The following is a 13775-nucleotide window of genomic DNA, read 5'->3' on the forward strand; positions in this document are numbered from 1 at the left end:
AAGTAAATAAACAAATAAATCAATACTAAATTAAAAATTACTAGATATGCAAAGAAGCAGAAAAATATGACCCATAATTGCAACAAAAAATCAGTAAATAAAACAGACTCAGAGATAATATAATTAGCAAACAAGTACTTTAAAACAGGTATCATAAACATGCCCAAGGATTTAACAAGAAAAAAAAATGGAGAATATAAAAAAGAATCAAGTAGAATTTCTAGAACTAAAAAAATACAAGATCTAAAATGGATAATTCACTGAATGAGATTTATAACAGATTAGACACTTTAGTGGAAAAGACTAAAAAACATAATAAAGCAATATAACTATCCAAAATGAAGCAAAAACAGGAAAAAATAACATAGCCTTAGTGACCTGGGAGAAAACACTGAGGAGTGTAACATATGCGTAGTTTGAGTCCTAGGATGGAGAGAGGTGAAGAAGAGTATTTGAATGGCTAGAAATTTTTGAAAATTGATGAAAAAATATAAACCCACAGGCCTGAGGAAGTTCAATGAATCACAAGCAGGACAAAAACAAAGAAAATCATACTAAGGCTATTATAGTAAAATTGTTGAAAACCACCAATAAATAATCTTAAAAGAAGCCAGAGGAGAAAAAAGAACGCATTGCATAGAGGCAAACAAGATAAGAACGACTACAAACTTCTCAATGGTGACTACCCAAACCAGAAGAAAATGGATCACCGTTGCTAAAATGCTGAAAGAAAAACTATCTAGATTTTATACCCAGTGAAAACACCCTTTGTAAATGAAGGGAAATTCAAGATCATTTTCAGATACACTAAAACTGGGAGAATTAATCAATAGTAGACGTACACTACAAGAAGATAAATAGCAAAATGGTACACATACACTCAATCTTATACAGGTAATCACAAGAAAAAGCTTGTCAGCATGGATAAGACACAGTATATGATGTCATCAACAACAACAATAAAACACTTTAACTATAAAGAAGCAGACTGCTTAAAAGCAGAAGAATGAAAAAAGAGATACCATGCAAAAAAACACTAATTATAAGAAAGATGGAGGGGCTATGATAGTATCAGACAAAGGAAACTTCAAAGCAAGGAATATGACCAGAGACAAAAATGGAAATATAATAATAAAAGAATCTATTGATGAAGAAGACATAATGATCCTAAATATTTATGCTCCTAATAATATCTTCAATACATGAAGCAAAAGCTGACAAGATTAGAAAGAAAAAAAAATTCACAACCACAAGATTTTAGCACCCCTCTCAGTAACGGAAATAACAAGTAAAAAGGAAATCGGTAAGGATAAATATGTCTTGAAAAGTAATAACCAATTGGACCTAAATGATACATAAAAAATATTCCATCCAATGACAGTAGAATATATATTTTTTTCCAAGTACATATGAAACATTCACTAAGATATACCATAAACAAGTTTCAATACTCAACTATTTGGAAATTGCTCAATATATATCTAAGTGTTTGATGGGTACAGGAATAAATCAGAGTGGAAAATTAAAAAAAATTAAATCAAATGATAATGAAAACACAACATAAAATTTATGGGATCCAGCTAAACCAGTGCTTAGAGGAAAATTTATAGCATTAAATGCTTACAATAGAAAAGAAAAAAAAAAGTTTAAAGGAGCCAGATAAATAAGAGTAAATTAAAATCAAGGTAAGCAGAAGCAAAGAAATAATACATACTAGGGGAGAAAAAAACAAACTGGAAAACTGACAAATGAGAGAAAATTAATGAAGCCAAAACTTGATTTATATGGAAAGATCAATAAAATGATTGAACCATTCATACGGTAAGAAATAAACACTGTGGTTCACCTTATACCAAACACAAATTTAAACCAAAATGGTTCACAGACCTAATAGAAAAAACTAAACTATAAAACTTCTGGAAGAAACCATATGATAAAATCTTTGTGAGAAGGTCAAGATATCTAGAACAGGTGGAGCGTATAGGTTAGCAAATTCTCCCCTCAAAATAACCAGAAAATGATGCAAAATGGTCAAAAAGAACAATTTTAGGGCTTTGGAAACTGACTAAAGGCAAACAAAATTTTGAGAGGTGTTTGGTCATTAAAAATTGCTAAACTTTAGGTAATAACTGTGAGAGTCTGTGTCACTCTTGCCTGGGGCTGCTCACATGGTTTGGACAGTACTGCTGCCAGGATGAGGCTGCCTGTGTTTAAAGACACAAAGGAAAACATAATGATAATGAATCAAATAATAGGGAATCTTAAAGATAGAGAAATTAGAACACAGGGAAAGATAATCAGAGACAAATGAACAAAGCCTCATAGACTAGAGGAATAACATCAATCATTTCAACATATGTATAATGGAAGCTTTAGAAGGAGAGGGAAATCCAAGGGACAGAAAAAGTATTTGAAGAAATAACGGCTGAAAACTTCCCCAATAGGATAAATCTACAGATGTAAGCTCAGCAAATCCCAAGTGATCCATACCTACACATATAATAGTCAAACTGCTGAAAGCAAGAGTAAAAAGTGAATGAACAAGCAAGTGAATGAATTTATAAATGAATCTTGATAGCAACAAGAGAAAAACAACAAACTCATCATGTGCAGGAAAACAACATGATTAACAACTGACTTCTCATCAGAAACAATGAAGGCTGAAGGCAGTGGAATAACATATTTGAAGCAATGAAAGAAAAAAAACCTGTTAACTAAGAATTCTATATCCAGCAAAACTATCCTTCAAAACTGAAGGCAAAATAAAGACATTCACAGACAAATACAGATGGAATTCATTACAAGAAAACCTGCCTTATAAGAAATATTAAGGAGGGGCTGGCCCTGTGGCGCAAGCGGTTAAGTGCGCATGCTCTGCTGTGGCGGCCCGGAGTTCGCCAGTGCGGATCCCAGGCGTGCACCAGTGCACTGCTTGTCAAGCCATGCTATGGCAGCGTCCCATATAAAGTGCAGGAAGATGGGCATGGATGTTAGCCCAGGGCCAGTCTTCCTCAGCAAAAAGAGGAGGATTGGCAGGTGTTAGCTCAGGGTCGATCTTCCTCACAACAACAAAAAATAAAAAAAAATAAAAAAAAAAAGAAATATTAAGGAAATCCTTTAGACCAAAAGGAATTATCCTTGATCCCTCTTTGTTTCTCCCTCTCTATTCAATACATCAGCAAGCAAAGCCTACTGGCTTTATATCCAAAATATGCCTTAAATCCATCTTTTTTCCATCTGCCACTGCCATCATCTGAGCGAGAGCCCTGAACTCTCTCATTTGGATTTCTGCACTAGCATAACTGGTTTTCCTGCTTCTACTCTTGCCGCCTACCCCATTTTCCAACAACAGCCAGGGTATTTTTTAAAAACTAGATCATACTATTCTCCTACTTAAAACCCTTTAATTAGCTTTCCATGCACTTACAATGAAATTCATACTATTTGCCATGGCTAAATATGCCCTACCTGAACTTTTCTCCTATCATTCTCTCCTCCCTCCATAAGTTCCAGCACACTGAGTTCTTTGCACTCTTCAAACATCCCAAACTCATACCTGCTTCAGAATTTTTGTACCTACTGTTCCCTCTGCCTAGTATATGTCGCAGGCAGAACATCGCACAAGGCTGGCTTATTATTCAGGTCTCCCCTCAAATGTTATCTCCTCAAAGAGGCTTTTCCTGATCACCCAATCTAGGTTATGCTACCTGCCATCACTTGCTGTCTTTTGCCTCTTCAAAATTTTGAATAGCATTTATCATTATCTGAAGTTATAATGCTTATTTATTTGACCATTCATTTAACGTCTACTTCACTCAATAAAACGTAGGGTTCACGAGGATAGACATCTTACTATGTTGTTTAGCAAATATACATAACTTTAAGCCTTATGCTAATATATAAACACTTCTGAACTCTTGAGAGGTTTTTTAAAAACCTTTTTGTTCTTATTTAGTATTTTATAAAAGCTATCTTTTATAAATTATACCAGTCTTCTGCTTCAATTTTCTCAATGAAAAGAAAAAATTGAATAATCCAACATTATCTCAGGTACTGAAAAGAAAACAGGTGGTCTCAGATAGGAATTGTATCTGTTTTGTTTACCACTGTATTCTGATACTCAGAACAGAGTCTAGCACATAGTAATTATGCAATAATTACTGAGTGACAATGAGACTCTTGAGAGTTGGGAGAGATAGGAAAAGCTCTGGGGGTTGGGGGCAAGGTCACCCCTCCATTCCCAATCACCACCTTCCTAGGACTAAGAGCACTCTTGAATATATTTTGACAACAGATTGAATTTCTTCAGGGCAAGAAGTATGTCCTTTTTATTTTGTATCCCTTATATTTAGCACTGGCAGACAGAAGGTGTTCAATAATTAGTTTTTTGCAGTAAACGCAAAACCATCAGTTTCTTCATTTGTAAAAGGGAGGTATCAAAATTACCTACTTCACAGGGTTATTGTGTAAGGCAAAAAAAAAAAAAAAAAAAAAAAAAAAAGATAAAGAGTAAGTGAAAGGAAAAGAGGAAATCACCGCTCCAAAATTCTCTTTCTCAACTATTAGTTTAGAAAAGCATAAGAGAACTGATCAAATTATCCCTTCTCCTATGAACTACTCCTATTTATTCACCCACCTAGAAGCTAATAAGCTAATAAGGTAATAAGTTAATAATAATATGATAAGCTAATAACATATCACATACTATTTCAGCACTAGACACTAAGGACCCTCCCTCCCCCGCCCCCAAAAGTTAGCTTATAAGGAAGACCCAAACCTGAATAAGAAAGTTCTGATGTCGCAAGTAGAGAAAGAGGACTAACTATAATGACACTTAAGGGAATCTAACAGTGCAGAGCCACTGAATGTTCTAGAGCCTAGGGAGTACTCTATCAGCAGAGATTTCATGAAAGAAGTCAGTACTATTCTAGTAGCCCCAGAGCTGCATGCTTCTTCCCTCAAATGTTTAATAGAAGACCTAAGGAACTACAAATACAATTTAAATTTAAACTATTGTTGTGGCTTTAATTCCTGAAGGCCAGCAACCCAAACATGAAAAGTATATTATAGCAACAGAAACTAACCCATGAAGCATTTTAAAAAGCTTTCATTTAAACCAATTCTTAGAGTTCTATAAGAACTATCTAAATTTAAACTATTATTGTGGCTTTAATTCCTAATGTCTAGCAACCCAAATATGAAAAATATGCTATCGCAACACAATAATAATAAAAATAATAAGCCAAACATCTTAAATCTTTTCTTTAAACAAATTGTTTTAGTATTATTAGAACACACACAAAAAATCCACTTTATTAAATGTTCAAGTCATCTTTAGTAAAACCCAGTTAAGTTTCAAAAACAAACCATTACCTCAGATTGTGATTTTATTATTGATGAGATATAGGAAAGTATCTAGACAGCTTATAGCCAGTTCACCCCTAGGGTTGTAATTAAATGTCAAGTTTTATTCACTAAAATTGAGTTATGTTTAAAATAAATATTTACTCAAGAATAATATATGTTACATTGTGGTAAAAGCCTTATTGCAAAAGAACTTTAAGATTGATAATTTTACTTACCAAAATGTAGTCCACTTTAGATTGTATAGTTTTGCTAAAAGAAAAAGAAAATTAGGTTAATAAGAGTGATAAATTTATTAAATATTTGAAGTATTCTCAAACAGATATGGTAATTAGTCTTCCCTACTATGAAAAAAATAAGTAAAACTCCTTATTAAAAAACTGGATAGCCACATGCAAAAAAATGAAAGTAGATCCTTACCTTACACCATACACAAAAATTAACTCCAAATGGATTAAAGACTTGAATGTAAGACCTGAAACTGTGAAAGTTCTAGAAGAAAACATAGGCAGTATGCTCTTCGACATCAGTCTTAGCAACATCTTTTCAAACACCACATCTGACCGGGCAAGAGAAACAATAGAAAAAATAAACAAATGGGACTACATCAAACTAAAAAGCTTCTGCACAGCAAAGGAAACCATCAACAAAACGAAAAGACAACCTAACAATTGGGAGAAGATATTTGCAAACCATACATCTGATAAGGGCTTAATCTCCAAAATATATAAAGAACTCATGCATCTCAACAACAAAAAAACTACCAACCCAATTAAAAATGGGCAAAAGACCTGAACAGACATTTCTCCAAAGAAGATATACAGATGGCCAACAGACACACAAAAAGATGTTCAAAATCACTAACTATCAGGGAAATGCAAATCAAAACTACAATGAGATATCACCTCACGCCCGTCAGAATGGCTATAATTAACAAGACAGGAAACAACATGTGTTGGAGAGGTTGTGGAGAGAAGGGAACTCTCATACACTGCTGGTGGGAGTGCAAACTGGTGCAGCCACTATGGAAAACAGTATGGAGATTCCTCAAAAAATCAAGGATAGAACTACCATATGATCCAGCTATTCCACTGTTGGGTATTTATCCAAAGAACTTGAAAACACCAATTTGCAAAGGTACATGCACCCCTGTGTTCATTGCAGCCTTATTCACGATAGCCAAGACTTGGAAGCAACCTAAGTGCCCATCAAGGGACGAATGGATAAAAAAGCTGTGGTATATATACACAATGGAATACTACTCAGCCATAAGAAACGAAATCCAGCCATTTGTGACAACATGGATGGACATTGAGGGCATGATGCAAAGTGAAATAAGTCAGAGGGAGAAGGTCAAATACCGTATGATTTCCTTCATTAAGTAGTAGATAATAACAACAATAAACAAACACATAGGGACAGAGATTGGATTGGTGGTTACCAGAGGGGAAGTGGGGAGGGAGGAGGGTGAAAGGGGTAATTGGGTACATGTGTGTGGTGATGGGTTGTAATTAGTATTTTGGTGGTGAACATGATGTAATCTATGCAGAAATAGAAGTACAATGATGTACACCTGAAATTTTTACAATGTTATAAACCAATGTTACTGCAATAAACAAAAAATTTAAAAAAAAAAAAAAAAAAAAAGATTAGGCATCATATGTGGTGTATATATATAATGGAATAGTACTCAGCCATAAAAAAGACAAAATTGCCCTATCTGCAACAACATGGATGGACCTGGATGGTATTATGTTAAGCGAAACAAGCCAGAGAGAGAAAGACAAACACCGTATCACTTCACTCATATGTGGAAGATAAACACACACATGGATAAAGAGAATAGATTAGTAGTTACCAGGCGGGAGGGGGGTGGAGGGGTGGGTGAAAGGGGTAAAGGGGCACATATGTATGGTGACAGATAAAAACTAGACTATTGGTGGTGAGCATGATGCAGCCTATACAGAAACTGATATATAATAAGGTACACCTGAAATCACACAACATTATAAATCTGTATGACCTCAATAAAATAATTTAAAAAAATTATTTAACATTAAAAAGGTTAGGCATCATATCCTAAAACTGCACTTTTCACAAAGCAAAACAAAAATTTATTTCCCATTCACTGTACTAAATTCAATCCCAAAGCATGATTAGAATATTTTCTGAGTTCACTGCTACCATAAACCTATTGTTACACTGTATCACAGATCTTTTGAATAAACAAGTTTTTAAAGATACTATATAAAAGTGCAGATGTATTATTATACTTAGAAAGAGGATACAGAGTTTACAATAAATTATAATTTTTACTGTATGCCTACAACTCTGAACAACAATTTGTTTAGCATTTAAAAGCCATAATGGTGTAATGTTATCTGTAGTTTTAAAGGCTTGTTATAAAGTAGATTCTCTTCCCCTCCTCTCTCTCCTTCCCTCTCTCTCATGTACACATATGCACCCCCTCCCCAGGAAAGGAATCCCTAGACATAAAATTAACAATAAAGATGAACTAATATGGTAATAAATTGGAGGGGAGGAATATATTTAGAAATAACACAAATAAAGCCACTATATATCAATTTAACTGAACTACTGAATATAAGTGAACTATTAATATATGATACAAATGAAGCCAGTATAAAATAATTGAATTGTCATTTGGATTTTGTTATAACACATTCAAGTGTTAGTTAAATTAAAGTGTTAATTCAATTGCAAAGTTCGGAATGACTAAAAGGAACAACAAAAGTAAATGATACCTCTAGGTAAGAGGAACTGAAATTCCCTTCCCACAATTCCACATAAGATTTTTTTGAGGTTTTTAAATCTTTTAGGGATTGTTTGTACAGCTTATCACTCACAAACAGCTGAAGCGTGCTATTTTTCTCTCTTCTTAATAACTCCCACAGTTTCCCTGAGATAAAAAAGTAATCTATAAATTAAGATTGCTGCTAAAAAGTAATATATCAAGAAGCCAACCATTTCTCACCACCTCGGTCTAAACCACCTTCATTTCTTGTCTAAAGTGTTATAATAACTTTCTAACTGGTCTCCCTGCTTCTGTCTTTCCCGGACCACCACAAACCCTGTGGACTATTCTCAACAAAGTGGCCAGAGTCTTGGTCCAAACCACATTAATCCTTTGCTCCATAGTCTTTATCATGGTCAACAAAACCCGGCATGATCCAGCCCTCTGCTATCTTTCTAATCTCATCTCCTACTAGTCTACTCCCCATTCATTCAGCTCCTGGCACACTGGCTTTTTCTGTCAGCACCTAAGACTCTTCTCCCATATAACTTACCTGTTGACTTTCTTAGTGACTTTGCTTGCCTTTCACAGACAATTCTTCCTTGACTTCCCCATATAAAACACTCTCCATCACTCTCTATCCTTCTTACCCTGCTTTACTTTTCATTATTTCGCTTACCACCAGTCATTTTATATTTTTATTAATTTATTTGTTTACCAGCTATCTTCCTTGACTAAAATTTAAACTCCATGAGAGCAGGCTTTGTCTCTTTTGCTCATTGCTGTATTATCATTTGGCACATGTTAGGTGTTTAATAAAATCTGTTGAATGAATAAATGACAAAAAACACATTTAGTCCCCCATAGGAAGAAAAACTTTTTGGAAACACTGGGACCACTTAAGAAAGAGTTTAGAGAAATTAATATGAAATTGAAAAATATGATTACTTTTTAAACCATAGACCTAAAAATATTCCCCTTCTACCAGAAACTGACTGCTCTATGGGATATCTAAAGAGGATGACTATGTCTTCCTATTATAAACAACTTGGTAAATCTTTAAAAAGCATATGTAAAAGACAGCCTTTTAAAGAATAAAAGTAAAATGAAAGCACTTCTGAGTTAGATATGAACCTTGGCAATCACTTAATCTAACCCTTTGATTTTTTTACTTCATACTTAACACAAACATAATAGAAGGATATAAATGAAGTTTAAGTCCCTTTCGCTCTTCTGTCCAGTCTCATTCCCCGCCCTACCTTCCCAAAGACAACCATCATTAATCTGTTGTATAACCTTCCCAGTTGATATTCCAATACTTGTATTAGATATACAAGCATCTATACGCAACCTAACTGTTTGGTGAAGCTTTTAAATGTTTATATAAATGCCATTACACTGTTTATTTCTGAAATTGTCTTTTCTCACTCAACATTGTTTTTGAGATCTATCCATGTTGATACACTTAGATAAAGTTTATTCATTTTAACTGCTGAAAAGTATTCCATTGGATGAATATATCAAATTTACTCATCTATTCCTCTACCAAAAGTTAATTATGTACTTTCCAGTTTTTAAACAATGTTGCAGTAAATGTCTTTGTACATGTCTCCTGATATACACATGCAAAAATTTCTGTTATAAATCTAGAAGTCCATTTTCTGGGGCTCATAAAGGTATCTTTTCAATTTTATTATATATTACCAAATTCCTCTTCCAAGCACTTGTATCCATTTACACTCCCATCAGCAGTATATGATAGTTCCTATTTTCCAATTACCTTGAACAAATATATATATATATGCCTTTTATACATGATATATATAATACATATATATATATATGCTTTTTTTTTTTGCTGAGGAAGATTCGACCTGAGCTAACATCTGTTGCCAATCTTCCTCTTTTTGTATGTGAGCCGCCACCACAGCGTGGCCACTGAAAGACAAGTGGTGGAGTGGAAACAAACCCAGGCCGCCGAAGCTAAGCATGCTGAACTTAACCACTAGGCCACTGGTGCTGGCCCAATACGTATATTAAAAACTTGTCATTCTAATGGATATAAAATGTTGTTTTTAATTTGTCTTTTTCCCAGTTACTAGCAATGTTGTGTACCTTTTCACCTTCTTATTGGCCATATGGGTTTTCTCCTCTGTAAACTGCTGGTTCACATTCTTTACCTATTTTTAAGTGGAGTTGACTACTTTTTACTAAATTGCTGTAATTTGTTCTTTATATATTCTGGATACTAATTCTTTGTTACATATACTTAACTTTGTTAATGATGTATTTTAATGATAGCTTACTAAAGTTTAAATTTTTGATTTAGTTAAAATTTATTAACTTTTTTTCCTTTATGACTTGTGTTTTTTGTCTTAAGAAATCCTATCTAGCTAAGGTTTTAAAGACATTCTATATTTCATTCTAAAATTTTTGAAGTTAGCTTTTACAATTTTGATCTTTATTCTAATTAGAATTTATTCGTGTGTATGGCTATGGCGTAATATATATATTTTTTCTATCTGGTAAGCAAACAGTTCCTTATTTTATTATGCCATGTTTCCATATATGCTTGAGTCTGTTTCCAGCTTTTTTGCTGTTTTATTATTAATCAACTTATCTATCCCTGAGCCAAGACCACACTTCGAATTTATTAGTGCTTTAAAAATTAGGTCTGGTTATTTGATTGCATGACCTTCCTTGACCATTTCAGAACAGTCTTGATAACTCTTGGACCTTTAATTTTCCAGGTGAATTTTTCAGTTTTTTCAATTCCACGAAAGTCCTGCTAAGATTTATATTGAACTGTACTGATGTTACAGATTGAACTGAGGGAGCTGACCAATAATTTGGATTTATTTTTGTCTGTTCTTAAAAATGTCTTAAAATTTTCTCTCTATCTTTTGTTAGAAAGAGTCCTAGGTAGCTCATGGATGGTATTATTAATCCTATCTTTTTTTCTTATTGTTTTCTAATTGTTTTCGCAAATGTGCAGAAAAACTATTGGTTTTCTAAGCTGACCTTATATCCAGCAGCCTTCCTGAACTCTTATTAGTTCTAATAGCATGTAGATTCTCTTGTAGATAATAATTTCACTTACGATTAATGAAAATATTTTTTCTTCCTATCCAATCTTTATGCCTCCCATACCCCTTTCTTATCTAATTACTTTAGCCAAAATCTCTAGTCTAATGGTGAAAAGTTTAGCAGTGATAGCAGACATCCTGGTTCCGTTTCCAAGTTTTGTTTCAAAATTTTAATATGATGTATTATAATATTCCATTTAGTGGGTGTTTTATAATTTCCTAAAATATTCCTTGAATATTGGATGTTTTGATTGACTCAATTAAAATAAAATAATGCTTCAATATTGTAATGTTCTGTTTCCAATAATGACAAGGTAACTTTAATTTTAGAGTAATCCTTCCACACACAACAATTATAAACTGTGGACAAAACATAAAAACAAACATTAAGGTAAAAGACAGTGACTAAAAGCAGGTAGCAACTGGAGGGAAGTCATCCTTAAAATGGAATGGTGCTGAGTAGGATCTGTACTTATAAGGCTGTTGCCTGAGTGCACTATCTCCCCACGCAGCAACGATCACTCAGGACTGAGGCAGAAATCTGCCATCTTGCCAGCTGAGGAGCAAGAGGACAAAGTCTAGGCTGCCAGAGTCACTGTAAAGTGAAGATGAAATCCCAGAGAGGAAGGTGCTGCAAAATTTCTGTACAAACCATGCCCAAATATTTGGATGACCTTTGTTAGGGGAAGACTCCAAGGTTTCCAGCAAAAAGCAACAGCTGGAAAATGGAAAGATCTGAGTTGAGACTTCTGCTGCTGCCTATTACAGGAGAGAGAATGTTGGAGTTTGAATCTAGCCACGTTAACTGTCTACCAGGACAAAAAAAAAAATCAACACTCATCAGAGAAAAATAACAGAATCCAACGTCTACAACATATCACCCACAATGCCCATTACACAAGCAAAATTCACCATAATGAAGAAACAGGAAAAAGATACTCAGAATCAAGAAAAAAAAGCAGCTTATATAAACCAAATCCTGAATGATCTAGATGTCAGAATCAGCAGACAAGGACTTTAAAGTAAGTATTATAAATATGTTCAAGTATTTAAAGGTAAATATGGTCATAATAAACATACACATGGAGGGAATCTAATTTGAGAAATGGAAGCTATGAAAAAGAACCAAATGGGAATTCTTGAATTGAAAAGTACAATATCTGAAATGAAAAATTCATTGGATTACTTTAACAGGAGACCAGATATAGCAGAAAAAGGTCACTAAAATGGAAAATAAGTCAATACATCTTACTGAATCTAAAGGAGAAATAAAAAGATTTTCAAAATAATAAACAGAGCTTCAGAGATTTGTAGTATAATATCAAGCAGTCTATGCACAATTGAAGAGGAAAAAACGAAAGAAAAATATCTGACAAATGGCCAAAATTTCCCCAGATTTTGTGAAAAACACAAACTTACATATCCAAGAAGCTCAACCAACTCCAATCAGGACAGTTTTAAGGAAAGTCACACATAGTAGATGTATCACAGTCAAAGGGATGAAAACATTAAGATGAAAAGCAAAATCTTGAAGGCAGCCAGAGTAACATAACTTTATATGCAGTAAAAAAGTGCTATGAATGATAGCTTACTTCTATATAGGCAATTGATTTGCAACCGAGGTACCAAAGCAATTCAAGGGATAAAGGAAGATCCTTTAAACAAAGGCTGATGGAATCACCGGATATATCTACTAGCAAATGAACATACCCCATTCTATGGCAAAATTTGAGTTGGATCATAAAATTAATCATAAAAGCTTAAACTATAAAGTGCCTAGAAGAAATCATGGGAGAATATCATGACCTGAGACTACACAAAGATGTCTTAGGGTACAGAAGCAATGATCATTTTTAAAAAAATAAATAAATTAGATTCCATCAAAATAGAAATCAACTTCTGTTCATCAGAAGACATCAATTAAGAAAATAAACAAGCCACCAACCAAAAGAAAATATTTGCAAAACATATATCTGACAAAAGATTTATGCCCAGAATATATAATGAATTCCTACAACTCAGTAATAAAGACAGGTAACCCATTTAATAAATGAGCAAACAAGTGGAATAGATAGTTGACAAAGAAAGGATAAACAAATGTCCAATAAGCACATGAAAATACGTTTAACATCATTAGTCATCAAAGATATGTAAATCAAAATCACAACAATATCCTATTATATACTCACTAGGAATGGCTAAAATTAAAAACACCGAAAACACCAAAAGTTGGCAAGCATTTGGAGCAACCACAACTGGCATACATTTCTGGTAGAAATATAAAACGTAAAACCACTTTGGAAAAATTCAGTAGTTAAATATAAACCTATCCTATAACACAGCAATTCTACTCCCAGGTATTTATCCAGAAGAAATGAAACTGTGGGTCCACAAAACAAGTATGTATAAGAATGTTCACAGAATCTTTAGTCACAATAGCCCCAAACAGGAAACAACCCAAATGGCAGTCAATATAAAAATGGATAAAAACGTGATCTATTCACAGAATGGAATAGTACTCAGCAATAAAAACAACAACAATAAACTTCTGATAAATAAAGGAACACGGA

The 13775-nt window shown here is 33.7% G+C and overlaps 1 protein-coding gene across 3 annotated transcripts in view; it reads right to left on the reverse strand.

The window, feature by feature from the left end:
• RFX7 (regulatory factor X7) overlaps window positions 1-13775 on the reverse strand; it is a 130375-nt gene that overhangs the window by 71079 nt on the left and 45521 nt on the right. For all 3 annotated transcript variants that reach the window (XM_087427583.1, XM_087427578.1, XM_087427587.1), the window contains one exon: window positions 5583-5616. In XM_087427583.1, the coding sequence (XP_087283709.1) occupies window positions 5583-5616 (34 nt within the window). The remainder of the gene's footprint in view (window positions 1-5582; window positions 5617-13775) is intronic.

This window comes from Ceratotherium simum, chromosome 3 (genome assembly GCF_057802395.1).
Source record: "Ceratotherium simum simum isolate JZ-2026a chromosome 3, ASM5780239v1, whole genome shotgun sequence".
In the NCBI taxonomy this organism is placed as follows: Eukaryota; Metazoa; Chordata; class Mammalia; order Perissodactyla; family Rhinocerotidae; genus Ceratotherium; species Ceratotherium simum.